This window comes from Pelophylax lessonae (genome assembly GCF_965119305.1).
Source record: "Pelophylax lessonae genome assembly, chromosome: 2".
Lineage (NCBI taxonomy): Eukaryota > Metazoa > Chordata > Amphibia > Anura > Ranidae > Pelophylax > Pelophylax lessonae.
Window position 1 is genome coordinate 177,192,000 of NC_138769.1, and position 27,466 is coordinate 177,219,465.

Sequence of the window (27,466 nt, forward strand, 5' to 3'; positions counted from 1 at the left end):
AGTGTATCTATGTGAGGACCTGTCTGTCTGGGGGGGGTCTCAGTCTGGGACTGTGTAACCTGCCTTTAATCACACTGCTTGTCTCCCTATATCTCGGCTGCATGCTGTGGGCTGCAAGGGGGGGGGAGCTGTATGACACTGAGTATGTCAGGCTGGGCAGTGTGAGGAGCTGTGTGCTGTGGGGCATGTTTTTAATGGCATGTTGGGGCATATACAGCGATCGCTGCGGCGATCTAACATGTATCCATATTATGGGATAATATTGTGTGTGATTTTATGCACTGTGGAGCGGCGATTTCGGCGCCAAACGGCGCCATTTTACCGGCGCCCGCTCCGGCCGCATGGTTTACATGCACGGCGGCCATTTTCTTGTAGCCTCCATAGGCTTACATAGAGCGCCCTGGCAGCATCACTTCCTCTCTCCTGGAAGCACCGATCGAGGCAGCAGCAGCAGCGGAGTCTCCTCAGGTTTTATCCTTCTATTCCTGTGTTCCATTGCCTGTATTCAGTCTGTATATTCCCTGTGGGGGTCTCATTGTGCCTGAGTGTGGTGCGGTGGGCTGCGCTTGCCGCGCTTGCTGTAAGGGGGCAGTTAACCCTTGGTTGTCTGGCATACAGGGGCAATGGATTCTCAGGAGGGCAAGTTTCCCACAGTATTGGTGGAAAGCCAGGGGACCGCTGTTTCCCCCCCAGGGGGGGATTTGGCCACTATTGTGGCTGGCCTTGCTGCACAGGTGCAAATGCTGGTGGCTGCTCAATCTACTAAACGGCCCAGAGTTGCTCTGTCCTCTGATTCTGAGGGTGAAGGTGATGGGGCTGTTCTGGCGGGGACCCCCCTATCGGGGTCCCGCTCCTCTCTTGATCTAGTGGGGTCTGAGGTAGAGGCTGAAGTTGAGGGGGTTGATAATTCTCCCCCTGGCTCGCCTGAAGAGCTTGCAATCATGGATGAGTTGATTGCTTCCATTAAGCAGACGCTACGTTTGCAGGACGAGGTGTGTCCCCCAGCTGCCTTGGCGGCTTATGGGACGCAGAGAAAACGCAGGACGCCGCAGGTTTTTCCCTGCAATGCTGATTTTCAGCGCGCTGTTAAGGACCAATGGCGCGATTTGCGCAAGCCTTTTGCGGTACCAAGTAAATTTAAGCTGCGTTATCCTTTCTCGCCTGCCACTGATGAACGGTGGTGTGTGCCTCCGCCAGTGGATCATGCTATTGCGGTTTTGAACAAAGCCACTGCGATCCCTGCAGAGGGATCCCCTGTTTTCCGTGATGCCACGGATAGGAGACTGGAGTCTCTTGCCCGTCATACTTATTCTGTTACGGGTTCTATGCTTAAGGCTCTGTTTGCTTCTCTCATGGCGGCCCAGGCGATCGCAAGTTGGACGCAGATGCTTAGGCGCGTCCTAGTGGCCGATTCGGCCTCGGCGGCGACCCTGGATATGGTGGATCAGATCCACCAGGGTGTCATGTATCTGTGTGATGCGGACCTGGACCTGATTCCGTTGGCCGCGCGTGTGCACAGCGTGGCGGTGTTGTCTCGCCGCCTGGTTTGGTTGAAATGTTGGTCGGTGGACCAATCTTCACGTAAAACCTTAGCCAATCTGCCTTATGATGGGTCTCGCCTTTTTGGGGAGTCCCTGGATGTGTTGATTAAGGGGATTACCGGGGGTAAGAGCACTCTTGCCCCATTTCCCCAAGGCTAAGGGGGCTTCTGGGAAGAAGCATGCTCATTTTCGGCCCCCTCAGGGGTCCTTTCGTGCCTTTCGGCCGCACTACAAGGGCAAACCGTTCAAGGGCCAGGGCTCTCAGAAGAAACCCTGGTCTGGGAAACAGAAGTCCGGCCAATCCGGACCTGCGGCCCATAACAGTTCGGCCTGAAGGGGCGCCCTCACCCAGTTTTGGGGTGGGGGGACGCTTGCTCGGTTTTCTTCAGCCCTGGTTGGCCCGTGTGCGGGACAGATGGGTTCTGGAAATCGTTCGATCTGGTTACAAGATCGAGTTTCTCTCTCGGCCAGAGAGCAGATTTTTTCCCTCAAATCTACAACTGTCTCCAGAGCGCCTGCGGGATCTGCACCTGGCGGTGCGGGACCTGAGGGCTCAGGGAGTGGTGGTTCCGGTGCCTCATCGGGACAGATTTCGGGGGTTTTATTCCAATCTGTTCACCGTGCCCAGAAAGGAGGGCAAGGTTCGTCCAATTCTGGACTTGAAAGCTCTGAACCGCTCTGTGCGGGTTCGCAAGTTCCGCATGGAATCCCTGCGCTCGGTGGTGGCTGCCCTGGTTCCGGGGGAATTCATGGCCTCCATCGATTTGAAGGATGCGTATCTTCACATCCCCATATTCGAGGGTCATCAGAGATACCTTCGATTTGCCATTGCGGAGGATCACTACCAGTTCGTGGCGTTGCCCTTTGGGCTCGCCTCGGCTCCGCGGGTCTTCACCAAAGTGCTTGCACCGGTTCTGGCATTATTGAGAGCCCAGGGCATTTCTGTCCTGGGGTATCTGGACGACATTCTGATTCGGTCTGCGACCAGTCAGGGTCTGGAGAAGGACCTGTCTGTCACGATGCAAACTCTGCAGGAGTTCGGTTGGACGATAAATGTTCCAAAGTCGACACTGAGTCCGTCGGTTCGTCTTCCCTATCTGGGAATGATACTGGACTCGGTGCAGGCGAAGGTCTTCCTGCCGGAAGACAAACTCAGGACTCTTCAGGAGGAAGTCAGGTCCCTCAGGGACGTTCCGAACTCGTCTCTGCGGACGTGTATGAGATGTCTGGGATTGATGGTCTCGGCTTTCGAGGCGATTCCTTTCGCGCAGTTTCACACGCGGGGTCTCCAGGCGGAGATCTTGTCCAAGTGGGACGGGCGACCTCAATCTCTGGATCTTCAGATCTCGTTGAGTCATCGCACCAGGGAAAACCTTCTGTGGTGGCTCCAGTCCCCGTTGGTGTCCGGGGGCAAGTCGTTTCGTCCGATCTCGTGGACGATAATCACCACGGATGCCAGCCTGTCGGGCTGGGGTGGTGTTCTGGGCGTTCTGTCCGCCCAGGGGACCTGGTCGGAGGGGGAGTCTTCCCTCCCGATCAACATTCTGGAATTGCGTGCGATAAGGCTCTGTCTTCATCGCTGGACGGACCGGCTGCAGGGCTGCCCGGTTCGGGTGCAGACGGACAATGCCACGGCGGTGGCCTACATCAATCACCAAGGGGGCACCAGGAGTGCCCGAGCGGCTCGAGAAGTGGCCGACATTCTGTCTTGGGCCGAGACTCATGTCCCGGCGATAACGGCGGTTCACATTCCGGGAGTGGAGAACTGGCAGGCGGACTATCTGAGTCGCCAGACCCTGGATCAGGGGGAATGGTCTCTCCACCCGGCTGTCTTCCAGATGTTGTGCGCGAAGTGGGGTCTTCCAGATGTGGACCTGTTCGCGTCTCGCCTCAACTACAAGGTGAAGAGGTTTGTGGCAAGGACGCGCGACCCTCGGGCAGACGCGTCGGACGCGTTAGTGGCCCCGTGGCATCAGTACAGGCTGATGTACGCGTTTCCACCGATTCAGTTGCTGTCCCGGTTCCTTCGCAGGTTACACTCGGAACGCAGCACGGTGATTCTTGTGGCACCGGACTGGCCTCGCCGGTCCTGGTACGCAGACCTCGTGAATCTGGCGGTCGACGCCCCCTGGCGTCTGCCTCTTCGGGACGATCTACTGTCTCAAGGACCGATTTACCATCCTGCTTTACAGTCGCTGGCTTTGACGGCCTGGCTGTTGAGACCGAGGTCCTGAAGGAGAAGGGTCTCTCTCCAGAGGTTGTTCATACCTTGATCAACGCGAGGAAGTCTTCCTCGGGAAAGGTTTATTACCGTACTTGGAAGGCCTATTTTGCCTGGTGTGAGTCCAGGGGGTTTTCACCCCGCACGTACTCGGTTTCCCGTGTGCTGTCTTTCCTTCAGACGGGTGTCGATCAGCGTTTGGCGCTGGCTACGATAAAGGGTCAGGTGTCTGCGCTGGCCGTTCTGTTTCAACGTCCCGTGGCTTCCAACTCCTTGGTTGGCACTTTTATTCAGGGTGTGCGGCATCTGGTTCCTCCTAGGAGGGATCCTTTGCCCCCTTGGGACTTGAATCTAGTCCTGTCTGTGTTACAACGTGCTCCTTTTGAACAGATCAGGGAGATATCGTTGTCTATGTTGTCCAAAAGGGTCGCCTTTTTGGTGGCGATCACTTCGGCTCGCAGAGTGTCGGAACTGGCGGCTTTGTCCTGCAAGTCTCCGTACCTGGTTGTTCATTTGGATAAGGTGGTCTTGCGACCTAATCCTTCTTTTCTGCCGAAACGAGTTTCGGAATTCCATCTTAACGAGGATATTGTTTTGCCTTCGTTGTGCACGAAGCCTAAACATCCAAAGGAGGTGAGACTACATTCTCTGGATGTTGTTCGGGCGATTAGGGTTTACCTTAAATCGTCTGAGTCTTTTCGAAAGACGGACTCCTTGTTTGTTCTTCCAGAGGGTCCTCGGAAGGGCATGGCGGCTTCCGCCTCTACCATTGCCAAATGGATCAGGCAGACCATTGAACAGGCCTATGCCTTGCAGGGGAAGGTTCCCCCTGTGCCTGTGAAGGCGCACTCTACTAGATCTCTGAGTACGTCTTGGGCCTGTCGTCATGGGGCTTCTGTAGCCCAGGTGTGTAAGGCGGCGACTTGGTCGACCGTACACACTTTCACAAAATTCTACAAAGTAGATGTTCAGGCATCGGCGGATGCTTCCTTTGGCCGCAAGGTTCTTAGTGCGGCTGTTCCCTAGGGTCCCTTGTTGGGGACTCCTGGCTGTTGGGATAAGTTTTGTCTTTTTTTGTCTTTTCCTGGGTTGTTGCTCCTGTTGAGCACTTATTTTTGCTGTTGCCCAGCTGGTTTCCTTCCTTTGGTAAGGTTCCTTTCTTTGATGTGGAGACTGCGTTGCCTTTCGGCGCGGATGCGTTTCCCACCCCTCATGTTTGCACTGCTTTGGGACGTCCCCATATGTGACGAATATGAAGAGGCGGCGACTGTCGGAGGACGTAAGAGAAAACGGAATTTTTGTAAAATCTTACCTGTAAAATTCCTTTCTCTGAGTCCTCCGACAGTCGCCGCCCCCGCCCCTCTTTTGGGGTTTGAATGTATACTCTACTGCTATTCCACTAAAACTGAGATATGGTTGCAGGAAGTAGGAGGGTATTGACTGAGGGGACCACCCCTTGAGGGTGGGATATGTTAAAGCTTTATTGTTAACATATTCTGTTGCCTAGCTACTCCTTCGGAGCAAAGTCTAATACCCCATATGTGACGAATATGAAGAGGCGGCGACTGTCGGAGGACTCAGAGAAAGGAATTTTACAGGTAAGATTTTACAAAAATTCCGTTTTTTTCATCTGCTCCTTCAATTCTTTCATCTCTCTTCCATGATCATCTATTCTTTTTTCTGTTTCCTCCACTCTGGTCAAAATATGTCCCATATCTTTCTATGGAAATTCCCCATTTCAGTCTTAATTGATTTCTCTAAATTGGCAAACATTTCCACCATCTCTCTTTTTGTGTGTGGTTGATCCTTGATCTCCATTTCCTCCTCTCTTCCCAATGTACTATCTCCCATGGACTGTGAGTTTTCCCCTAATAGTTCCATGCTGTCCTCCTCATTGACTCCTGTGAGTTTTTGTTTTTTTATTTCCTTCAGTGTTTTGTTTTGGTTTTACCACAGGTTGCTTTTCAGGGGTTGGGTTTTGCCCTTTTCCATCTGGGGTCATGTACATTTTAATTGTACCGGGACTGGCAGTTACCTTAGTTGTTTTCCCCACCCCTTCTTTTGTCTGTTTATTCTTCATCATTATTTTGAGCTTTTTATCTAACCCGAGGCAAGGGGGGCAGAACAAGGAGATGTAAAGGAAGGGGGGGAGAAAGGATTGTCCGAGTGGCTCCCTATAAGGCATATGTAAGAGGGTCAGGAGAGTTTCCATCAGACACTTATCCAATGTCTATTTGTAACAATCATACAGAGGTTAACAGTCTGTTTAGGATTTTGAGTGGAAGGTGATCTTTGCTCTATTTCAATCTCTCATACAGATAAAGCGTTTTCAAGAGACAGTTAATGGGGGTGAAGCTAGTAATCTGCACCTTCGGTATATGGCTGTAGTAGTAGGGGGGATTTTTTCCCCCTTTCCCCGCTCCACCTGCTAGTCCTGTAAGCAGCCAGTACTATTAATATGTTATCTATATGGTTAACAGAGGTAGGGTGTACACTTTTTCATCGAGATATGGCTAATGCTATGAATCTTTCAAATACAATATAGTATAGGGGGGGAGGCTTTCGCCCTCTCACCAGTCCATTGCAGCCACCGATCCCTGAATCCTGCGCCTCTGAACTTGCATCTCTGCTTGCTGGCTCCTTCGGCTCCCACAGGACATCCAGACAGGCACGATCTCAGCCTGCTGATTGAACACCTTTTGGCTTGGTTCATATTATTTCCAGGGTTAGCACTCAGAGCTCCCAGTTGGTGACAGCTGCATATTACAGACACGAGGTCTGTGTGTGGGAGTCAGGAGGGCTTCCACCATCCCCGAGAGAGAGAGAGGCCGCAGTTGGCAGCCAGAGCGTGCAGGTCTGCAGGAGGCAGATGTAGTCTGCAACAGCGCAATATGAAGCTGATCCCAAGCTGATCCCAAGGAAGCTACAAGGGAGCTTGACAAAGGACACTTGTTAGTCTGAGGTTCAGACCTAAGGCCTAGATGTGAGGCCTGAAGCAGCCGTGTGGCATGTGAGTAAGCCAGGAGGCTGAACTAACCATATACAGTAATGGTGGAACCCCTGCGAGGGAAAATTGCTGTTTAGTGAACTTGTTATGCCTTAAAATAAAAGTGGGCTGCCATGCCCTTAAAATAAAAGTGGGCTGCCATGCCCTTAAAAATGCAGTCTGGACTGGCAATACTTCTTCAAATCGCATGCACCACTTGAGTTGAATTGCCCTGAAACGTTACTATATATCTATTTATATATATATATATATATATATATATATATATATATAAATATATAATTGTGTGTGTGTGTGTGTGTATATGTGTATAATTATATTTTTTTCATAATTGTTGGTTTTTTTTGTTTTTAGTGCAAAATATCAACACGGTGCTGATCAAATACCACCAAAAGAAAGCTCTATTTCTCTTTCGTTCATTGACACACCGCTCCTGTTTCTTCTTAACCAATGGGTTATACTGCCCCATACAGGTGTAGGACACCAGGCAGGAAAAAGCTTGACTATGCCGATAGGCAGTCCTGGGGGGGGGGGGGTGGTATACACTCACTCTCAGCTATAGGCACTCAGAGTTGCTACTGACCTAATTTTCCTGGTGCGCAACGGGCGGTTGGTGACTAGAGCAGGGATGTCCTCTGGGCTCCCTGCGGCGGTTGTTGGACTGGGGGAGCTGATGGTTTAACATCTGCGGGTATGCGCCTCACGCGGCCAGTTCTGGCCAAAATTCTAGGTTGGAAACTTTGTGAGGCGGCCCCTGTGAGGGTGGCTGAGACCACTGCCTCCTGTTAGGGCATCCACCTTCCCATCCCCTGCCCCTGAGTGGTCGGCCCTGCTGGGGCTTGCATCCAAGCAGCTGGGCGCCCACAAAAATCTAGGCCGCAGTCTACCAGGCCATGCAGCCGAGTCCGGCGCCTCCGTTGGGGGTGGGGGCGGCCACAGTGCATTTAGCTGCAGCTCTTCCTTTTGGCCGTCTGCTGGGCTGAGGATCCATGCACTTGCGGCTGGGCCTCCACACAAATTTAGGCCGCGGCCTGCTAGGCCATTTGGTCAGTTTGGCGCCTCCCTATGAAGGGATGGGGCTGTGAGGGCGCTTCATTTGTGAATGACAGCCTTGCCACCATTATTGTGTGGGGCACCTGCCCTTTTTTGCGCTGTGGGACCATTAGGGTTCCCTGCATGTCTGCGTCCTGGCGGCGGCTCCTTTTAAGGGGGCTGTAACGAATCAACTGGCACCCCGACTGGGTACCTCCGTTGACGGATGCTCCTAGTGCTTCCCGAGGGCTCAAAGCACTCCACCAGACACCATAACCACCGCAGACCCTACAAACTGCGGCAGCTTGGTTGGGGGTCTCACCATCTCCTACCCACCCTGGAACCTACGACAAGGTTCCAGTGGGTGAACCAGGAGCAGGAACAAGCTCTTACAAGAGCTTAGTGATTATCCAAGGGAGTATGAAGAGCATAGCAATTCCTTGTAGCAAATTTCCCCAATAAGAGACATTACTCTAGATCAGCGGTTCTTAACCTTGTTGGAGGTACTGAACCCCACCAGTTTCATATGCACATTCACAGAACCCTTCTTAATTGGAAAAATAAAATGATTTTTCAAATTCAAAACATAGGTATATATTTAGGTATATATTATACATAGGTGCACAAAATGAACAAAACCATTAAAGAACAAAACCATATTAAGAACAAAGAACAAAACCATTAAAACACGATTTTCACACAAAAACATAATAATGAATATTTACTGCAAATCAGTGTGACTTGGGGGTGTCAGGAGGGCACACACTGGGGGGGGGGGGTTGGGAGGGCATACCATGGGGTGTCAGGAGGGCACACACTGGGGGGAGGTGTTGGGAGGGCATACCATGGGTATCAGGAGGGCACACACCAGGGGGCATTCACAATGCTTTATTGAGCTAAATGAAAAGGACATGCTTTTCCATTTGTCAGCTAACAGCACCTCTATGCTAAGCTGCAGTAACTCAGCAGACTTAGCATAGAGGTGCTTGTAAACGAATCCACCATGTACAGCTAGCTGAGCCTACCTCCAGGAACATTCACTCGGCTCCCTCTGCTCAGCTGCTCACACTTCCCTCTTCCAGGCGATCTCCGTGGTCAGGTACATCCCCATCCCGCCCATTCAAGCAGCAAGCAGCCTGCAGGAGATGGGCTAGAAACATGCTGGGGGATGTACAGGGGGCGGAGCGTCAAGAGTCTATGTGTAATGGCTGTGAAATGTCCCGACCGCAGCTCTGATTTCCCGGGGTGCGCTCGGCCTCACAATCAGTAATATTTTCTTAGGGGGGGGGTTCGCCGGGCGTGTCATAAAGAATCATATGAGTTGGGTGTGTGTCTTGACCTCCGCCGAACCCGCGAGACTGACTCACCGAACCCCTGGGGTTCGATCGAACCCAGGTTAAGAACCACTGCTCTAGATTGAGGTTGAAGGTTTAATGGTACAGGTGCTTTTTTTATACAGTTTTCCCCCACAAGGTTACCGCCCAGGTGGACCTTGTGGGGAACAGGACATGAAATTCACAATCCAATAAAAACAGAGTTTTACACTGTCACTCCCATACAGTGTACACAATCCCTCCCCTCTGCCTGATTACATTATCATATGCAGATGAAATTGTATACAGAAACCGAATTAACCTGAACTAATTATCGAGCCATCTGGACAGAACAATGTGAGGTCATTAAAGTGTTAAATCCTGCGAGCATTGTATGTTCATCCTGGGTATTGTAATTCTATGTAATGCAGCGGGCACAGCACTCTCTCATAAGTGTAAAGCAGAAGAAAACTGTGCCGTGCAAAACAAATGAGGAAATTAAATAAATCCAGAAAATATGTGCAATAAATACAAAGTGCAATAGTGCTAAATATTATACATGTGAACGAATGAAATGATATAGATTAAGTTATTTTCACACAAAAAAAAAAAAGTGCAAATGATAAATAGTGCACACCAAAATGAGTGAATATAAATGCAACTGAAAATATGTATACAGGGGCCATCCTGTATGCAATGATATGAAGTGCTGCAGAAGTAAACACAATAAGATATAATTGTATAGAACCAAGTGAAAATAAGGCGATTATGACTAAGCAGATAAAAACAATAATATTTCCCCCTGAGGAAGACACGTGACCCTGTGTCCCCACACGTAGGGGAGGGGCCCGGACGGCTCTCTGATGTATCCAGGAAGTACAGGAGCAGCTTTTACAGATCTTCCACTTGTGCCTGGTTACCATCACACACGCTGATTAAGAAAGGCTGTTTTTAGTTTGGTGCACTGCAAGCACCTTTTAAATGTGAGTACCTGTCTACATGTTTTTTATTATTGAATAAATTTAAAGAGGTATAAGCACTATTCGAATCCCCTTATTCCGTTTCCATGAGGGGTGTTGTCCGGAGAGTGATGTTTTACTGAGGGACTGACGCATACTCCCTGGCTCCAGGAAAGGTGGCCCTTGAGGGGCAATATTATGCTTATAGACCTATGCTTAGCCGCTAGGTCGCAGGAGCGGAGGTGAGGACCCAATCACATAGGGTGGATAGGTGAAAGCACTTGTCGCCACAATGGATACCATTGGATCACTCACAGTGGACTTGTTAGAGTGCACCTCTTGAGAGTGCAATATTTCTCTGATAACGGGAAAACGCCTTCAGCACTTTATTAAGCGATTATTGTTTATATTTGCTTAGTCATAATCGCCTTATTTCCAATTGATTCTATACAATTATATCTTATTGTGTTTAGGGCTAAAACAACTAATCGATTAATTGACAACTAATAGATCATGAAAATAGTTATCAACTATTTTCGTTATCGATTAATCGGTTAGCCAATTAGTTGTCCTGCATACAGAATGCATTATTTGTTTACATATCAGAAAATACAGTGCAACGCATAAACAGCTAAGGACAGAGTCTGTAAATGTCAGTAGATGGCAGGGAACTTGTGAATGTGTGAGGAGAAATGCATCATGGGAAATGTAGTCCTGTGCAAGAAAAGGAACCAAGTGATTCTAAAGGCAGAGTTTTTTTTTTTTTTTACCTTGCTATATACCTTGCTTAAAATCACTTTAAGGGCTCTTTCACACATGAAGTCCGTCGGATGGACTCTGTTTCTCAGGGGGGTATCGATCCGCCGATCCCCCGCTGAGTAGGAGGATGACAGTTGTTCTCCGTGCTGTGTATGGAGACACATCTGTCAGGTCCACATGCATCTCTATGGGGGAATGGGAACGGACCGTCTGTCCGTTCTCATGTGATCCGATCCGCTGGACGGATGGACAATAGGGTTTCCATCCGTCCAGATTTGACGTATCGGATCGGATGTCAGCAGACATGTCTCCACTGACATCCGATGCCCCATAGAGATGCATGGGGTGACCGTTCAGATCCGCCAAAAAAACGGATAGGCGGATCTGAACGGTCCGCCTGTCTGAAAGGGGCCTAAAGGCTCTGTGCAGGGAAGATCAGCATCTGAACCCAGAGAAGGTGGAGGCTGATAGACTAGAGGTGATATAAGGCATTACAATTACATTTAGAGTAAAAGTTTACCAGTATTGTGCATTATATTTTAAATTATTATATCCATGAAAAAAAAAGTCCCAGCTGTTAGTACTAATATAAATTATATTTTCCCCCTCCACCCTTCATATAGCTTCATGTTTGACTCCCAGGTAAAATATCCTGCATATCCGACATCTGAGCATATTTATTATATACATACACATGATACAAGATATAATACTTTCACTGTTTCACAGTAGAAATTATATTACAGTAGCGATATATGCTGTTTTTTTTTTTTACTATAAAGGGCTATTTTTTTTTTTTTTTTTTTAACCCCATCATGACAGGTGATAAAAAAAAGCATGCTACTAAATGTCTTCTGCTGCCCCCATATATGTATTGGATTTTTGGAAAAAAATATTTGCATCTATATTTATACAAAAATAATTTGTATATTCGTTGAATGGACGAGTGTTTGAAAATTCCACTTGCATTTAACATTCAATTTTAAAATGAATATAACTTCTGAGCAAAAACCACATACATTATTTGAAGATTTATTTGATGGAGAAATTTACTATTCTGCTCCTTCAAATGTTCCGGTCACTGTGGTTGACAACGAACACCAAATGGACCCCATTAATGGTTGTAAAATCGGATGAATGTTTTTAAAAATTTTCTAAAAAAAATGTGTGTATGGCCAGCATAAGTGACAGCAGGCGCAGGGAGCTTGTATCAAACTACCTGCCTATTAATAAGGGAGTCTGTCATGAATATTATATAGCAATCCGGTCTGAAAATTTACAAAGTGTTTTTAGGTCTTTTCAAATTAAAAATATTGATCTCAGAGTCTGATATGTACCACATTTAAACCTCCAATAATACATATATCTGTCTCAGAGTGGATTAAATATCCAACTATATAGCTGGATATTTATATTTACTACTGCATATAGATATTAAAGAATATTAACTAAATTATACACCAACCTTTTTTTTTTTTTGAGGTTTTTATCCGATTAGTCGATTAATCGAAACAATAATCGGCCAACTAATCGATTATGAAAATAATCATTAGTTGCAGCCCTAATTGTGTTTACTTCTGCACACTCAGCACTTCATATCATTGCATACAGGGTGGCCCCTGTATACATATTTTCAGTTGCATTTATATTCACTCATTTTGGTGTGCACAATTTATCATTTGCATGATTTTCACCTTTTTTTATTTTTGTGAATATTCCTTTTAATCTATATTATTTCATTTGTTCACATTTATAATATTTAGCACTATTGCACTTTGTATTTATTGCACATATTTTCTGGATTTATTTAATTTCCTCATTTGTTTTGCGCGGCACTGTTTTTGTTTTATTTTAATTTGAGGTCATGAACATTCAACAATGGGACAGGCGGACTTAATACAATATACATAACATCTCAATACACATCCCACCTCAAAAAAGACAATAGGACAAGACTGCCAATGACAGTCTGTCTGTCTCCAACATTGAAGTACATGGAATACACATCTATGTATTGCTAGGATTATTTAGGTGTCACAGACTTCATGGCAACAGACTTCATGGCAACAGGCTATAGGTCTCACCGTATAAAGTGGGATTAAATCTTCATCGTTCTTGAGAGATATTGTTGATAAATATTACTCTCCCATTTGAAATTATCCAAACCATTTTCTCAGTGTCCCTTAAGTATCTCTTTCACTCCCCCCCCCCCCCCCCCCGGTCCAGTAGGTGGGCCATTCGTGAACCCTTGGTTGGCGTCCCCTTTGCGGGATCTCAGTGGCGGCCTCCCCTGATTTGTTTTCGGGGTGAGCTTGGGATATAGCAACCCTACTGGGTCTGCGTCAATGCACCGTAAGTGCTCAGATAGGGAAGATTATTCCTCTGCTCCTCTAGCCATGCATGAAAAGGCACTGGTGGATGCACGGTTTGTGTCAGTGTGTGAAATTTTGAAATTGGATGTTGCGGCTAATGCTGCGTCGGGGGCACTGGTCCTTTTTTGGCACCCACAGGCTTTCCAAAGCTGTGAGGGTGTTACCTTTTCCGCTCACTTTGACAACATTGCCACGAAACAGTGGGGTTGTCCAAAACGCAGTGGTTCCTTAAGCGCTTTTTGCTTGCGGTGTCCTTCTGAGGATAACTGCATTAAAGGTGGGCGGTCCCGCCTGTAGTGGAATTGTCGGTTTAAAGGTAAATAAAGCTACCTTAATTCCGGTTGAGGAGTCCCCGGCCTTTAAAGATCCGGCTGATAGGAGGGTGGAGGCTCTGGACCGCCAAATGTTCACTGTGGCTGGTTTGGCACTTAGGCCAGTATTTACTATTGCCCTTGTGTCGTAAACTGTAACAGTGGCCTAAACTTTTATGATGTCACCTGGAGGGGGGGGGGGGGGACTTCCCCCCCCTGTCTTTGCGGAGCTGGCGTATAAGTTGGTCCAGGGGCTACAGTTTATCTGTGATGCATTTTTGGATGGGGCTCCTTTTGATTTATAGCAGGAGTCTGGACCCTTTTTTGGCTGAGAGCCATGAACACCACATATTTTCAAATGTAATTTCGTGAGAGCCATACACTATATTTCAGGGGTCGGGAACCTTTATTTAATCGTATTCATGGGCCGCAGCTATACAGTAAGTAGATGTAGCCGTGTGAAAGTACCTGAAGTCCGGTCGGGAAGCGAGCAGAGCAGGCAGGTATGCAATGAGGCCTGAGTGGTGAAGTGCCTGCAGGCCAGTGAGTGATGGAGGTGAGTATAGGCCCTTAGAAAATGGCGGCTGGCCGCTGAAGGCCTCAGAAGTGGACGTGAGAGGCAGCTCCCGCGGGTCCCCGGGTGTCAGAGGGGAAGGAGATCATGTTTGTCGGGGCACAGGGAGCGGATGGCAGGCCTCCTTACCGGGCGGTGATTGCCAAGGCCCTCAGATGCACAGCACACGAGCCGGCGGCGGTACCGCGAGTAGGCCGCAGGGTCCATAGCGTGGCAATCCAGTCATCCAGAGACTAAGGGTTGCGGTGGGTAGCCCACAAAGTGTTCCGTCGATGGGTGCAGAAATCTCCTTGGCACTGGGCACAGCTACGCGGATGGCACTGGATTTGAGTGGTAAACGCGGTGGAGCTCTGGGACTACACGTCTAGTGCGGCTCACGTCCGGACATGCCCCCCTTTATTAAAGATTTGTCTGTGAGCCAGATGCCGCCCACCAAAAGAGCCACATCTGGCTCTCGAGCCATAGGTTCCCTACCCCTGATTTATAGGCTGTCGGTATTCAGCAGTGGACCTTCGGCGTATTCTCTGGCTGAACTGTTGGTCTGCATTCTGCTGTTTCCCACCCTTCATGTTTGACACTGCTTAGAGACGTCCAAATGGTTAAGAAGAATTGGGAACTGTGTCCGTCAATGAACAAAATGGGATTTTTGACTTACCATAAAATCTATTTCTCTGATGTTCGTTGACGGCACAGTACCCACCCTCTGTGGAGTTGGCTTTCTTCTGATATTGCTTGTAACAATACTGAGTGCCTATAGCTGAGAGTGGGTATAAACCCCCTGGGACTACTCGTAGGCATAGTCGAGCTTTTTTCTGCCTAGTGTCCTACTCCTGTAGGGGACAGTATAACCCAATGGTTAAGAAGAATCAGCTGTGTTAGTCAATGAAAGTCAGAGAAAAGTATTTTATGGTAAGTCAAGAATCCCATTTTTTGGGGAAAAAAATTGCGTAACTTTTTTTTTTATTTTGGGTACAGTGTATGACCCCGCAATTGTCCGTTAAATTAACGCTGTGCTGTCATAAAAAATGGTCTAGTCATGAAGGGGGGTAAATCTTCCAGAGGTCTAGTGGTTAAAAATAAGTGCCCATGCTATTTACCATTCTTTATTTTCAATGTATCTTTATTAGATTTTAAGCAAAATTTAACAAAAAACAATATCACACATAACAAGTGAGTAGAATAAAAAATGAAATAGAGCACAATACAGAGCATCAACAAAGCGCTTCAAATTTCAGAACAAACCATAGTAAAACAGTTGGAGTAATGGCAGTCATGTCACAAGGGCATGCGTGAGTAAGCTAAGCAGGGGAGCAGTAAGCAACTCAAACAGTAGATGGCAAATTGTGGGATTGTCGCCATGTAACCCATGGATTCCGTGACTTAGACACCTTTAAGGTGGGTACCATTGGTGTTTGCAAACATGGTTTCATAGCAGTAATGTAGCTGCGTTATTTTAAGAATGTCAGAGAAGGAGGGGGATGAGTCCGATTTCCACTTATGTAGTAGCGCAAGTCTGGCCGCTAGTAAAACATGAGTTATTACGCACCTAAAGGGGTGTTCTCTAAACCTATGTTCAGGATTGCAAGGGTAGGAGATATATTAATTTGCATTGACGAAATCTGCGATAAGAGTCTAAAGACTGGTGGCCAGAATTTAGCCTAACATTAGCAGGACCACAATTGGTGAAGCAGCGTGCCCGTTTGTCCGCAGCCTCTCCAACAAACATCAGAGGAGGTGGGGTCAAACCTAGAGATACAGTGAGGGGTAAAATACCACCTCAACTGAAGTTTTTGTGTCATTTCCAAAGGTTTACACTTTTAGTATACTTGTAGACAGACTGAAAAGCACATTCCCATTGTGCATCAGTAAATGAAGATCCAAGGTCTGCTTCCCAGGCCAAAAATGGGAGGGATTTTAAAAAAGTGGTCTTATCCTGTAGAAGGGAATAAAATAACGATATTTCCCCCCCCCCCCCCTTGAAATCTACCTTTGTGCAATAGTAGTTGGCCGCTATAGATGGAAGTGGGCAACGGGTGGTAGGGTTGCGATGGAAGTATGACTTTAGTTGCAGGTAAATGTAATAGTCCCTGTCCTCTCAGCTATACTCTCTCCTTAGCTCGGAGAAGGATTTCATCCTCCCCGAACTAAAAAGATTGTGGAACCACAGTATTCCCCTGGTGATCCAGCGATTATATAGGGTATCAGTAGGGCGCACACTACTAGTGGTATGGGTACAGTGGCAGGCTGGCTGCTGGGCAGAGAACTATATAGCCTCTTCTATGCAGTTAAGGAAGCTCTCATAGGCGGTGGGAGGTGTAGCTGTATTGGTGGTTTAAAATATGCAGCTAGTAGGAAGTGTTGCAAATTCTTGCCCGGGATCAGTGCCGCTTCAATATCAGCCCATATGTGGGTATGTGGATAGGTAAACCATCCCTTGAGTTGAGCTAGCAGGGTAGCAGTATAATAGTCCCTAAGGACCACATGACCCAAGCCTCCAGCTCGCCTATGTTTAATAAGCTTAGCATATGCACAACATGCTTTCTTGCCCTTCTAAAGGTATTGATTCAACACCGTTTGTAGAGATGTGAAATAGTGGTTGGGTACCGGGATAGGGAGTGTACGAAACAGATAAAGTAATTTAGGCAAGACTAGCATCTTAAACTACGCCAATCTGCCTGACCAGGAGAGTTCGTACCGAGATAGTTCACTCAGCGCCGTTTTGAGTTTCGGAACAAAAGCTGTATAATTTTCCTCAAAGAGTAGGTCCACCTTCTTAGTTATCTGCACTCCTAGGTAGGTAATACTCCTGTCTGACCATAAACCATAAATAGGGACAGCTAGATTGCATACGTTCTCTGGTAAGGGAGTCTATCCCCAAATCAAAGATAATTGACTTAGTCTCATTGAGCTTGTAGTACAGAATTAAAGACGTTAAAGGCACTCTGCACCGAAGCCAAGGAAGTCTCCACGTTAGTGAACATCAAGATGACGTCATCAGCAAATAGGCTGATGACGTGATTGTGACTCCTAATTTGGATCCCCGATATGTCTGGGTGTGCCCGTATGTATTCTGCGAGAGGCTCCACAAGGAGGTTAAATATTAAGAGCGACAAAGGGCAGCCCTACTGGGTGCCATTTGTGATTTGAAATGGTTTTGATAACATTCCTGAGGTATATATCCGGGCCGATGGGGTTGTATAGAGAGCTAAAATTGCCGAGTATATATGTCCCTCGAATCCAAATTTAGAGAGCACCCTGGCCAAATTGATCCAGTGAATTCTATCAAATGTTTTCTCTGCATCCAAGGCTAGGAGCAGAGAAGGCATTTTTGTTCTGGACACATAATGGATTACATTCACAACTACATTCACAAGTGGCGTCCGCTGTTTGTCTACCTTTGGTAAAGCCTGATTGATCTCGGTATATCAAGGTGGGTAGTATGTCAAGTAATCTAAGGGCCAGAAGTTTAGCATACAGTTTCAAGTCCGCATTCAAAAGGGAGATTGGTCTGAAATTTTTTAGGGGTATTGGTATCCTTCCCCAGCTTCCCCGCAGCAGTGTTAAACAGATATTCAAGCCTAGGGCTTAAAATATGCTTGAATTTTTTGTAATACTCCCCCCACAAATCAGTCTGGTCCCGGTGATTTATTGTTGGGTAACGAGTCAATGGCTTTGTGTATTTCTGTCAGAGTGAAAGGGGCGTTTAGCGCGGTCAATTGAGCGTCAGTCAGTTTGGGCATGTTCACTTATGCCAGAAACGATTCAATGGCGGGTTAAGTTGGTTGTGTAGTAGAAGGGTCAGATTTTAAATTGTATAGAGAGGAATAATAACAGCTGATCTCTTGTGGGTTATGGACTGTCTTACCACTATTCGGTGAGTCATGCTGACAATTTTAGTCTTGTGCCTGTACCCCTGCCGTCTCCTAGCCAAGGATTTCCCCGCTCTGTTGTCTGTGGCATAATGCAGCATCTTCAGACACCTGGTGCTCCTCTCAAAATTAAGGAGCAACAGGTGTATTGTATCTCAGATGAGTAAGTTTGTCTCAAAGGGAAGGATCAGGGCAGTGCTTGTTAGCCAATTCGAGTTTCCGAATATCCCCTAGAATACTGTCTGAATAATCTACTGCTGCTTTTTCCTTTTCTCCCGGGAGCCTAGTTTAATAAAGATGCCTCGCATGAACGCCTCGTGGGCATTCCATAGGGTAAAAGGATCTTGTACTGTTCCTGTGTTATGCACGAAAAATTCCTGCAGTTGAGTAATAACCTGGTCCTCATTGGATGGGGAATTAAGGAGATAAGGGTTTAGTCTCCACACAGACACAGGTGGGGAAGAGTGGGAGTCAAGCACATTCAAGGTTATGGACGCGTGGTCAGACCACGTAATGTCATTAATGGATGAAGTTGGGGTTCTTTGAAGAGTCCATTTGTCAACTAAGAACAAATCTATCCTAGAGTAGGAGTTATGGCAGGTAGAAAAAAAGGTGAAGTCCCTCTCGGAGGCGTGAGTGCAGCACCACACATCGAAAAGATCATGGGAGTGGAGGAAGGGCTTCAGGGAAACCACTCGGCGTTGAGGAATGGAAGTAGTGTTCATGTCAGGGTCCGGGATCAGATTAAAGTCACCACATAGAATTAGGAAGCCCTGCTTAACATTATTGATTTTGCGCATCAGTTTGTTCAAAAACCTTAGTTGATGAGTATTGGGGCCGTATACATTAACTATTGTGTACTTGGTGGAATTAAGCACGCACACCAAGATGAGGTATCTCCCTGCATTGTCTGCAATCTTTTCAATTAAGGTTAAAGCCACAGTGTCCCTAATGGCCAAGAGGACTCCCCGCTTCTTCGCCTGCATTGACGCCAGAAAAACATGAGGGTAGTGTCTCTGAGAACATTTAGGCATAGCGTTTGCATAGCGTTTGTATGGAAATGTGTCTCTTGTACACATAGTACATCACTACCGAATTGCAAGGCCTCTTTCCAAAGTGATGATCGTTTGGCAGGATGGTTAAATCCTCTGGTATTAATAGAAATTTAATTGGCATGTCGGTAGTGGGGGTGTGGATGCACTGAGGAGTAAGTACTTACTGATACTTTATGGACGAGCAATGGGACAAGATTGTCACTGGCTTCTCCCGTGGAAGAGCTCCGGTGCCGGGAGTCAGCTGAGGTGTAGTGCAGCAGGGATGCTCCGGAACAAAAGAACAAAAAAAAAAAGAAAAATGGGTTAAACAAACAGAATAAATAAAAGTGCGGGATCTGACGATCCGTGTGCAGCGAAACACTGCTCAGATAATGGGGGTACGAGAGTCTGCTAGCAAACTCGGATACGGCCATATCGGTCCAGAGGGTCTCCATGAGACATATTGGTGGGTCAGGCGGGGTTGTTCCTGGTATCCGCGATTATCCGGTTTGTAATGGTGGTCATCATGGCCATGGAGTGCGGCCTTGTTACTACGCCTGTGGTTGAGTGGGATTCAGCTACTATACCCCACGATTTAAAGAGTTGCATACCTTTCTCTAGGGAATAAACGGTGTGGGTGTTGCCATTCCTGAAGATCAGCAATTTAGACTGGCTCCCCCATTTGTACGTGATCTTATTTCTTAACGCCTTGGTAATTGTGTTCAAATTGCGCCTCTGTTGCAGCGTATATTGTGAGAGATCAGCGAAAAATTGAATAAGAGTTTACAGTGCAGGTAGAGCTTCTTGCGATCTGGATCTATACATCAATTGGTCCTTGACGTGAAAGAAATGTACACGCATCAAATCATCCCTAGGGACTTCAGCAGGGAGGAACGGAGGTTTTGGTAGCCTATGGATCCTGTCTATAAGCAGCTCTGATTCAGGCACCTCAGGCAGGAACAAATTAAAGAAATCACATACATATTGTCGCAAATCATGATCTTGTACTGTCTCTGGAATGCCCCTGAGCTTGAGGTTGTTCCGCCTAGAGCAGTCCTCCAAATCCACTAACTTGGCTTTCATCCACGTGTGCTCGTCCACATGCTCATCGTGAGCATACACCAGATAGTTAATAGTTTGTGCGAACTCCCTGATCTTAGTCTCAACATGCTCTACTTGGGAGCCCACCGCTTGCAATACCCCTTTAAATTGGTTGTTGATGCGCAGTATGTCAGTCTGCATGGTGCTGCGAAGTGATATCAATATATCCTTTAGCGTAGTATCTAGAATAGGCTGATTTGATGTAAGGAAGGAGGTGATGGGAGGTAGGCAGTTCTCTGGTGTTGTCTAGTGAGGTGCAGCAGGGGTTAAACTCACTGTAAGCTGAGCTGTCTTCCAGTCTCAGTCTAGACTTGTCTGGGCTGTTAGGGAGTGGTGTGGAGGCTGCTGGTGATTGTAGTCCCCCAGGCAATCCAGATGGAGGAGAGCTGTCAGGACTCTGTGCAGGGGATGACCCCTGCATCCCTTCCGCCGCCTGATGAGCCGGTGCCATCTTTAAATTCCCCACGCTGAGTCTGAGGGAAGAAGGCTGTAAGCTTTTTTGGCCGGCTATTGTCTCTCCGCCGCCGGGTCATGTTCAGCAGGGGATGTGGAGTCACACCGTCACTAAATCAGGCTAAAAGGAAGCCTGCCTGCACGCTGAGAGCCGCTTCAAATCCTCTGGAGAGCGGAGCTCCGGTCTCAAGCAGCCATCTCCGTGTCCACGTTAGCCACGCCACCCGCTATTTACCATTCTTTAATGCTCATGCACAGTTACGCTCAATTTTTAGCATTGTGATGAAAATCAGTTACTAGAGGCTGATCTGCTGACAGCCTAAAGATTTACTGCTGCTTATGTGCTGTGGGCTTAAGCAAAATGGCAGCGTCCAGCAAGAAGAAACCAGCTCAATGCTGGAAGCAATATAGAGCACACATTATTTTTGGTAGCCTAATTATTAACGTGGAATTATTAATGTGGAAGTATGTACCTTCCAAAAAATTTTTTTTTTTTTTTTTTTTTTTTCAAATCGAACGTTATGGGTGAAGTCCTGCTTTAAGAATTTACACTCAGATTCCAGGTATTTATTATGAATGCAAATCTAATGGATAGAGATAGAATCTGCATTGGGGACAGAGTCCGAGATCTTTTTCCAGCATTCCAGGAAAGAGGGGGAAGGTTGTAAGATCCTCCTGTGGAAGGAGTTTGAAGGAGAGAGAGAAACTGCCTGGCTGGCCCGAATTTGGCACATTCTCTCTCAAAAGCATTTCATTTTTCATTAAAGTTAATGTTGGTACCCTGTGGAGGGCTAGTGCAAGGATAAGCCTTTGTTTTATTTTTTTCAGAAAAGGATCAAGATATGGTTGAGTTTGACGATGGAGATTTTGATGAACCCATGGAGGAGGATATGGATGTGAAATCCAATGCTGGCATAAGTGTAAAAGAGGAAAAGCATGAAGAGGATGTGAAAGAAATTAATGAGAAATCCTACATGTGAGTTATTAAATTATATGAATATATTGAAAAAAGGTGTCCGGGGGGGGGGGTGGGGGGGTCTGTGTTGCTTTAATTGGTCATATAGACAGAACTGTTCACATCAGTGATAAATGCAGTTCCATCCCCATCTTGCAAATGTTTAACCGGTTGCCGACCACCCGCCGCAGTTTTACTGCGGCAAGGTGGCTCGGCTGCGCGAATCGAGGTTCATGCACGCGTAGGGTGTGTGCGCGCCTGCCCAACGTCTCAGAGGGGATCTGATTAGATTCCGAACCGATCAGTCATCAGGTCCAGGCCAATGATTTATGACCTGGACCCTGGTAATCGGTTCTGACCAATGGCAGAAACTCACACAGGCACAGGAAATGATGCAGTCTCTTCTCCTGGAGCTCTTTTCGGTTCCAGCGTGAGAGAGCACATCAACTGTGAGTACGCAAGCACTACACCAGGGATCCTCAAACTACGGCCCTCCAGCTGTTGCAGAACTACCCATCCCATGAGGCATTGTAAAACTCTGACAGTCACAGATATGACTAGGCATGATGGGAATTGTAGTTCCTGAACAACTGGAGGGCCGCAGTTTGAAGACCCCTGCACTACACTGACACCAGTACACATAGGTACTAGTGATCGACCGATATCAGTTTTTCGTTGTTGATACCGATATTTTGGCCATCGCATATCGGTATTGGCCGATATTTTTGTACATTTAAAATTTTGCAAATTACGAATTTCGACACATCAGTTACCTAACATGTAAATCTTTATTAACATTTTTAACATTAAGGGCTTGTTCTTCACACCTTAACTTCATGAAAACTTGTAGGAAAACTTCACTTGCAGGGACATCAGTTTCACATCATCTGATTGTGCATTTATGCATAATAAAGTGCTGCAGTAGTGCACTCATTCATTGCAATAATTTTAAATCACTACTGCAGTGCAGTCACTGCAAAACTGCTAGAAAAAAGCTAGACAACAGCTAGACAGTGGATTGCACTGGAGTCAGTGGACTACCGCTGCAGTTGGGCACTCCCTGCAACTACTGCAGTCAGTGCAAAACTGCTAGCAAAAAAAGCTTGGTAACAGCTACACAGTGGATTGGAATGGAGTCAGTGGACTACTGCTGCAGTAGGGCACTCACTCACTGCAATAATTTTAAATCCCTACTGCAGTAGTGATTTAAATCTATTGCAGCAGTGAGTGGCGCACTACTGCAGCAGTAGCCAACTGACTCCAATCCACTCTTAGCTTTTTTTCTAGCAGTTTTGCACTGACTGCAGCACAGTCAGTGCAAAACTGCTAGGAAAAAAAGCTAGACAGTGGAATAGATTGGAGTGGACTGGACAAGACACTACTACACTTTGAATACTCCCAGTTAGGTAGAACAATATTATAGTGCAGAAAGCATAACATTTCAGCATGTTCACCAGTTAAACGGCTTCTTTTCTTTTCATAAATTGCTGCCACTTCACTAAAAACACGCTCACTTGGTACTGAGGAAGGAGAAGCGGAAAGGTATCTTCTAGCATGAGAAGCAAGTCTTTTGTAGCGTGCCTCATTTTCTTTCCACCACTGAAGAGGATCACTTCTGTCAATTACTGGTTCCTTCAAATAGAGATGATGTTCATCATCCAGGCTCATTATTGCAGATTCTGAAGAATCCTCCGCATGAGGTCCCAATAAAACACTGAACATGCATCTATTTGACCACGATTAATTTTCTCTTCTGTGCGTTGTATTTTTGGACATATTTCTCCTGCATCCTGCTCTTCCACATCAGAAACCTTCTCTTCTTGACATTTTCTTTTTGCCAGGAACCTCCTGCACCTTCTTTTGAATATCTTCTGTCAGCCATTGTTTTGCCTTGGCCAATACATCATCAGAAGAGAAAGGATGGTTCTTGTATCGAGGATCCCAAACGCATGCAAGCACAACATTTTTATTCTCGTGCTTTTTTTTTTTTTTTTATTTCTTTATTAAATTTTTCACATATTCCAGTTAAAAGGGCAAAACAAAACCTTACATCTCTCCAATCGCTGGAGGAGTGTCCATACAATACACATTTAAACATTTTACCCGTATCCCTTTACCCATTTTCCCCCTTGTTTATTTTCCCCTACAACCCCTTAAACCTCTATCAATCCTTCTCCTAATATTTCTTTGTATTCTTCTGTCTCTTTAAAGCTCTGCCATTCATCCCAGATTTCTAAATCGATCCTTTGTTCCTCCTCCTCCCAATTCCTTAGAGACTCTAGTTTTCTTATTTTTTCAACTCTGATCACCCATTCTTTACTTGATGGGGGCTCTTCTTTTTGCCATTTTAGAGGTATTAGGCTTTTAGCTGCATTTAATAGATGGAGCACTAAAGTTTTCCTGTAGTGTTTTACTGACATTAGTTCCATGGAACAAACATTTCCAAGGATCTTCCGGAATATGTTTTTTTGTGATTTTTTTTTTTTTATCAAGGATAAGACTTCTTTCCAGAATATTTTAATTTTTGGGCAATTCCACCAAATGTGTGATATTGTCCCAATCATCTGGCACCCTCTCCAACAATCTTTAGATCTTTCCCTTTGAAATCTACCTAATTTATCGGGGGTGATGTACCACCTAGCAAGTAACTTATAATTAATTTCTTCGGTATTAGAATCACTCGCGGATCTATGTACGAGCTGTAGGCTTTTTTCCCAGTTAACGTCCTCGCTGCAAGGGCCAAGATCTCTTTCCCATTTCTCTTTTAATGCGGGGCCTACCTCCTTTGTTTTTTTTAGCAGAATTTTATAGACACCTGAGACATTATTCGCCACTCTATCTGAGAAACACAGCTGTTCAAAGGGTCTCAAATCTTTCAAGTCTCTTAATGGTTGAGGTAGTGTGGCAACAAAGTGTCTCAGCTGCATATATCTCCATTCATTTATTTTCCACTCCCCTCTTTTTTGTTTTAATTCTTCAAGAGTTATAAATCTCCCTTGGTCTATTACATCCCCTAATCGGGCTCCGCTATCTTCTATCCAATTTCCAAATTCTTTTCCTTCTCCCGGTGCAAAAAATTTTGTATTTACAAGTGGTATTAACGGTGAATTATGATTCCAATTTTCTTTTGTATGTGTCGTGTCCCAAATTTTTAAGGCATGTCGTGTTATTATATCTGTATTTCTGTTTAATTCTCTAAACTTTGGGGGTATCCAAATAATTTTTGCTAAGTGTGCTTTACTAAGTGTGTTTTCTATTTTAACCCAGTCTTTATTACTATTTTGTTTACTCCAGTCTATCACCCGTGTGAGTATTGATGCTGTGTAATACATTTTAAAGTCTGGTAGTGCCAATCCTCCGTGACCCTTTTCTTTCCTTAATATTGTGTAACTAATCCTTGGTTTTTTGTGCTTCCATATAAACTGGGTTATCAGAATTTTGAGCGTTCTAAAAAATACTTGTGGGATTGGGATAGGGATCATTTGGAATATGTATAGTATTTTGGGTAGGATTATCATCTTTATTGCATTTATTCTCCCTATCAACGAGGGGATCCTCGTGCTTCTTAAAAACGTTTGGCAAGGCTGTCCCTCATGGCCTGCCTACATGTTTTACTGACACTTGTGTTGGGTCCTTCATTCTGTTGAAGAAACATCTTCAGCACTCTCACACATGGGATGACAGAGGACACAGATGAGTTGTAATGACTCACCTCTAGAGTCACTTCCTTAATGGGTAGGAGGGTCTCAATGATGTTGGATACTATGTCCCAATGATCAGTAGGACAAGAATGTCCTCCAAGTCCATATTCACCAGAATATATAGTGAGAGCTCGCTTCTACTCCAGCATCCTTTGCAGCATGTGTAGCGTTCAATTCCATCGTGTTGGAACAGCCTGTATCAAGTTGTTTTCGGCTAGACCAAGGTCTTCCTGAATGCACTTCAGTCGCTGCTTGGAAAGGATAGAATGGTGAAAATGGCCTGCGCACTTCTTCAGCATGCTAATGATGTCAAGCAAAGCTTTCTGGTTTGACAGACTATCATTTACCACAAGTTGGAGGGTGTGTGCCCCATGCAACTTAGGTCTGACACTTCAGCAAGTCTCATTCCTTTCACCATGTTCACTCTGCTGTCTCGAAGCACAAGCATCACTCAGTCTTTGGTGATTCCCCATTCTTCTAGCAAGCCTAGAAACATTTCTCTAATGTACTCCCCAGTGTGGGATCCTTGCATCACTTTTGTATTCAACACCAAATGCCTTCTTGTCTATCCGCTGTCAATGAAATGGCTTGTAAGACTCATTAGTGATTCTGTTTGTCCTGACCATCAGTCAGTCGTAAATGAGTGAGTTGCCATCATTCTCTGGTTGCAGCATAGCCTTTACTTTCTCAACGACCTTTTGGTGAATCTTACCCAGCATTTCAGTTTGATAAAATTTGTCATTCTTCAGTGTGTACCTTGTCTCAAGTATGGACATCAACCGCTTAAATCCAGAGTCAGACACTACTGTAAATGGCTGGTTATCAGTGACCATCTCTGTGATTACTCTGTCCAGCACTTGGGATCTTCCATCCGATTATAGCCACCTGTTTTTTTTTTTTCTGAAATCTATCTGTTGTTGCCTGGGATAGTGATGTTTCACCTAGTGATTTTATTTTGTTTTTTTCTGTGCTGCATAATACAATTCAACATGATGAACTCTTAGATGGACCCAAAGATTTGATGTATTTTTGGTTTTTGCAGTTATTGATCCTATGCTTGCATTGTTTTTTGCAAGTGTTGCACAGTGTTGCTGCTTTTCCTGGAGATGGAGAAGAGAAATAGTCCCAGACCACCTTTTTAAAGACACTAATGAATATAGGCTTAAAAAAAAAATGGCTGGCTGGCATCCTGTGGTGATGAGTGGCTTGCACCCTTTTGAAAGACACCACCCCTGTGGTGGTTGGCTGGCACCCTGTGTTGGGTGGTTGGCTGGCTGGCACCTTGTGGGGGGTGGCACCCTTTGTTGCTGGCTGGATGGTACAGGGCTTGTGGCTGGCTAGCTGGTACAGGCAGGGCCTATGGCTGGCTATTACGGGCCTGTGGATGTGTGTGACTGGCTGGCTGGCACCGGGCAGCTGTGAGTGGGTGGCCGCGGTGGCTGTGTTACACAACATGCACTGTGACTGGTCACTGTACTGTATGATTGATTTGAGAAGAAATCGCTCACTGTCCCGAGTGCCAGTGAGGCTGAAGGAGGCGGCCTAAGAAGGCCGCAGAAGCTGTCCCAGACTCCCAGTGCGCGAAGGCGCGTGGCGCAACATAGGCGATGTCGTGGCAATATCGGTAACTGCCGGGGCCGATTCCGATATCAGGGAAAGTGCATATCGGCCCCCGATATATCGGTGTTGCTGATAATCGGTTGGTCCCTAATGGGCACATACAGTATCTCTCAAAAGTGAATATACCTCTCACATTTTTGTAAATTTTTTTTTATTTCATGTGACAATACTGAAGAAAAGACACTGTGCTACAATGTGAAGTAATGAGTGTACAGCTTGTATAACAGTGTAAATTTCTTGTCCCCTCACAGCTCAACACACAGCCATTAATGTGTAAACCGCTGGCAACAAAAGTCAGTACACTCCTAAGTGAACATGTCCAAATTAGGCCCAATTAGCCATTTTTCCTCCTCCTGTGTCATGTGACACGTTAATGTTACAAGTTCTCAGGTGTGAATCGGGAGTAGGTGTGTTAAATTTGGTGTTATCGTTCTCATTCTCTCATACTGGTCACTGGAAGTTCAACATGGCACCTTATAGCATGTTGAAGATGGCCTAGGCTATAAGAATGCCAAGACCCTGAAACTGAGATGCAGCATGGTGACCAAGACCATACAGCGGTTAAACGGGACACGTTTCACTCAGAACAGACCTCACCATGGTCGACCAAAGACGTGCTTGGCGTCATATCTATAGGTTGTCTT

At 46.1% G+C, this 27,466-nt stretch overlaps 1 protein-coding gene across 1 annotated transcript in view; it reads left to right on the forward strand.

Annotated features, from left to right (window-relative positions):
- POLA1 (DNA polymerase alpha 1, catalytic subunit) overlaps window positions 1–27,466 on the forward strand; it is a 1,022,539-nt gene that overhangs the window by 87,524 nt on the left and 907,549 nt on the right. Inside the window, exon 9 of the mRNA XM_082247055.1 lies at window positions 21,375–21,522. Within this exon, the coding sequence (XP_082103181.1) occupies window positions 21,375–21,522 (148 nt within the window). The remainder of the gene's footprint in view (window positions 1–21,374; window positions 21,523–27,466) is intronic.